We start from the raw sequence: 4,190 nt of genomic DNA on the forward strand, positions 1-4,190 counted from the left end.
TTGAATCTTGAATCTTGAATATCGAAGGAGAGGCAGGCATAAAAAATTGCCTCTGGAATTTTCCAGTTCAAAACTATGCAGCTAACCATCAAATATACTTGTTCAACCCTCCACAAACCTTTTTTGCATGAAAAACAGGTCGCTCAGAGAAATATGAGGGGATGAATTTGGCACACTTTCGCCACCTTGTGGAGAGTGTTAATATTGCAGCAGAGCATCCGCGCTCTCGTTCATTTTGGATCCAATAGGCCGCCGTAGGAAGGAGGAAGCGTCGCCTTAGCAACGGGGGGAATTGTGCTAAATGTAGCTTTAACAGGTTGTCAAAGTGAATGTCGATACTCTACAAACGACTTAATTCCAAACTTTATCCAGCGGGGCCACAATGGCTACAAGCAACCCGTCCGTGTTCCTCCTGACGGTGAACGGACAGATTGAAGGAGCCAACGTGAGTAGCGCTTCTTGTTTTAGCCTCATTTTACAGCTAGCATTAGCCACGAGCTAACCAGGTCATGTTTACATTATACTCGCTTTTTAAAGAAGGATATTTCTCATATTCCAGTTTCCGGAGTTTGACAACTTGTACTGCAAATATTGTTTCGTCTACGGTCACGACTGGGCTCCCACCACAGTGAGTATCCATCACAACCACCCTCCCAGCCAGAAGAATTCAGTACAGATTAGAAGGATGAAGTATCAATCCATCATAGTAGTACTATTAGTACACACACTTCTCCTGAATCTAAAGTTCCAACATCGTTTTATTGTGGAAGAAGAGCTTGATAACTTTTTACACTTTACACATCTAATCTGATGTGCTATGTTTAAATGTAGAAGTAACTAAGTAATCTTGCATTTGATTACACCACAGATTTTTCTGATAAATGTGCATTTAAAGTAGATTTTCGAAGGAGTTTTACTTGAGCACAAGCTGGGAAGTTTTGTCTCTGTGTTATTTCAGCAATCTGGTCTGTTCTTTTGTTTGTTTCTTCCTGCCAGGGTTTGGAGGAAGGCATCACTCAGATTACAAGTAAAAGCAGTCAGTCTTCACACAGGTTAATCTGGAACTTCCCGCTGGAGACGACATTCAAGAGCACAAATCCATCTGGATGTAAATGTTTTAGAAATTTCTTTGTAAATTAGTTATTTGAGGAAAATAAACAGGACTTGTAATGATTCTTGATTTATAAAGTTTTTTGTTTGTTTGTTTATTTCTCAAGGGCCTCAGCTTGTTGTGAGTGTGTACGGTCCAGATGTATTTGGCAACGATGTGGTCAGAGGCTACGGAGCGACGCACATCCCCTTCACATCCGGACAGTCAGTAGATCTTCTGTCTTGATACTTTTGATTATTTGATAGAGGGGGCCCACTTTGTATTGAGACTCTTTCAATTGAGAACTGTAGTAGTGACATCACACTTCTCAATCTACAACACTATGAAACTGGATTAAGTTTGAGTCCTAATAAGTTAAAACAGTAAAATATCAAGCTGCAGATGTTTGTTTTTTTTGTCTAATATTGCTTGATCAGTTAGTTACTCTGTGTTACCGCACAGCTTTGGTGCCACATGAGATAACAGAATTGTTTTCATGTAGTCTAATGAGGAAGTTCTCCATTGTGTACTTTTTAACACTCTTTTTTTTCCTCTTACCTCAGCCATACGAGAGTAATCCCCATGTTTGTTCCTGAGCCAACGTGGCGACTTCAGAAGTTCACAGGGTGAGGAGAAAGGCGTGTGTGTCAATGTGTGTGTGTGTGTGTGTGTGTATATCAGCAGCTGGGAGGCTGATGAGCCGTGCCTGCAGTCAGTCTCAGAGCGTTATCACATATTTACAGGTGTGTGTGTGTGTGTGTGTGTGTGTGTGTGTGTGTGTGTGTGTGTGTGTGTGTGTGTGTGTGTGTGTGTGTGTGTGTGTGTGTGTGTGTGTGTGTGTGTGTGTGTGTGTGTGTGTGTGCTTGCTGGCCAGAGGCTCCAGTGTTACACCTCCGTTGGGAGGGAATACTGTGTGTAGTTTGTCGGCTGCTGTTATCGGTGCACAGTGCATGGAAAGACACGCGCACAAAGGTATTCACACTTCATTTACCCTCCTGACAACACAAGAGTTGTGTATCAGGAACTGGGAACAGTCGCTCTGGGTTCTTACAGTTTTTTAGGGGAAATTGGATACAACACTGAGGGGTTAAAAAAAAAAAAACTTTTCTTCTGAGCTGTGTTCAATTTTACTTGTATCGTCTGAGAAGTTCTCAGGAAAAGGTTAAGATTTGTTAATTAAGGTGATCAGCTGATCATCATAGAGTCTAATGGGCTCTTCAGGCTTTAACACTTAACCTTCACTCATCTGAAAATAAAAGGGTCTGATGAGACAGAGAGTGAAATACAATGAGACTGTAAAACCTTCTGATCTCCTTTCACGCAGTTTTTGAGGATCTGGTATCTGAACCTATTTCTCTTCTCTTGTTCAGCTGGTTGTTGGGACGGCGACCGGAGTACACGGACCCTAAGGTCGTGGCCCAGGGGGAAGGCAGAGAAGGTCTGTGCTGCATTTGTGTTTTCCCAAACAAACGCATTTACACTGCTCAAATAATGTAGTTCTATATTATGGATCGTGTAAATACAAGTAGTAGTTAATCTGCACATCAACGCTTGATAAGTAACACGATTACTTATAATCAATAAGAGGTCAGATGCAGAATTAGGAAGAAAGATTTCAAATCAAGGTCAGATTGAGAGCATAATTGGAAAAAAAGTACAGATGAATAAATATCAAACTGCATTTAACTGCACGAGAAATATTTTATCCGATCAGAGCAAACTGTTATAATTTACAGTAATCATCACCCGGTCTGTTTTTTCTGTGCTCAAATACCTTTAAAAGCCTAAAAAAAAAAAATGTCAGTGATCCTGTCAGGAATGAACCCAGTAGAACAAAAACAATAAACAGCTTTTGAGTATTTGTGTTGTAAATTCTCCATTTGACAAGCACGTGCAGGCCAACTGCCTGACAGCAGAGCAGCGTTTGACAAACTATCATCAGCTCTGAACCAAAAGAAAAAGTCAAACAGAGGAAAAAAAAAACATCACTATCCATCATCCAGACAGCTGCTCTATCTGAAACAATGTTCTCGTATATACCACTTATACATCGAGTTACAAAGTACTTCAATATCATGGTGGTCAGGGGGAATCTGTGGCTCATGGTGGAGTTTCACCCTAAACCCACAATCTTGCCGGTGTTCCACCGTGGCGTGTTTTTTGTTGTTGTTGCAGTGACCAGAGTTCGCTCCCAGGGCTTCGTCACCGTTTCCTTCCACATCATGACCAAAGACATGAAGAAAATGGGTTACAACACAGGACCGTCCGGCCCCAGCAACGCACCGTCCGCAACATCCAGCTGGTCCACAGAAGAGCGGCCCTTTGACCATTAGGGACTCAAGTTTTCTGCCCCCCCAAGAACTCTTTGCAACACAAACAACTAAAAAAAAAAGTTTACATCCTCAGATCTTTTATAATAGTCCTGAAATTTCAAGTTATGTTTTTTTTTAAGCTTTTTTTAAAATAAATTACTTTATCAAACTATTGTGCTTGAACTTCCATCTTTGCTGCTCGTTCTTTAATTCAAACGTGATCCAAATTGTCTTACATTTTCACCGGCAAGGTTAAAAGAATAGACGGACACCCGGTTTACAGAGCTGAGGTGATACACATTTATTTTAACCAATGCAGCTACAGTTGTCCTCCTCCCACTGTTTGCGGCCTGCTGCGTTTGTTTTAGATGTCGTTAAAATACCACAATGACTTTTCCTACAAAAAAAAAAAAAAAAAAAAACATTACACAGAATAATAAGGTGTACAGAAGAACAGTATGTTACAATAGTACAAATGATAAATTATATTATACAGTTATAATGCCAACGGGTTGAGCACGTATCCAAAAAAAAAAAAAAAAGCAGCCTGCTCCCAGTACTACGAGAAGGGTAACTACACAGACATTAAAAAGAATAAAAGGAGGCTGTGTGTGCATATAAAGACAAGACAGCCCGTAAGGTGAGTTAGTCCTCTTGATAAAAGCATAGTGAGTACAGTAACACCGAGGCGCTCGCTACACACAGGCCACATTATTCACTGCACCCGAGCCACGACTGTGAGACTGCTGCCAGGGACCAGGAAGAAGTGTTCAGTTAAAAGGCTTCTT

General features: G+C 41.0%; 1 protein-coding gene across 1 annotated transcript; it reads left to right on the plus strand.

The window, feature by feature from the left end:
* The first annotated feature begins 251 nt into the window (after nucleotides 1-251).
* b9d1 (B9 protein domain 1) lies at nucleotides 252-3,572 on the plus strand. Its single transcript, XM_080487175.1, has 7 exons — nucleotides 252-445; nucleotides 560-628; nucleotides 997-1,108; nucleotides 1,218-1,314; nucleotides 1,654-1,716; nucleotides 2,461-2,528; nucleotides 3,266-3,572. The coding sequence occupies exons 1-7, from the start codon at nucleotides 383-385 to the stop codon at nucleotides 3,421-3,423; spliced, it is 630 nt and encodes a 209-aa protein (XP_080343301.1). The 5' UTR covers nucleotides 252-382; the 3' UTR covers nucleotides 3,424-3,572.
* Nucleotides 3,573-4,190: the final 618 nt, after the last annotated feature.

The sequence above is a fragment of the Lipophrys pholis genome (genome assembly GCF_963383615.2).
Source record: "Lipophrys pholis genome assembly, chromosome: 19".
NCBI lineage: Eukaryota > Metazoa > Chordata > Actinopteri > Blenniiformes > Blenniidae > Lipophrys > Lipophrys pholis.

Bases quoted from the DNA above. Each gene is read 5' to 3' on its own strand.
- b9d1 (XM_080487175.1), top strand. From the start codon at position 383: ATGGCTACAAGCAACCCGTCCGTGTTCCTCCTGACGGTGAACGGACAG. The intron at 446-559 runs GTGAGTAGCGCT...CTCATATTCCAG, and splicing joins GACAGATTGAAGGAGCCAAC to TTTCCGGAGTTTGACAACTT. The intron at 1,109-1,217 runs GTAAATGTTTTA...TTATTTCTCAAG, and splicing joins GAGCACAAATCCATCTGGAT to GGCCTCAGCTTGTTGTGAGT.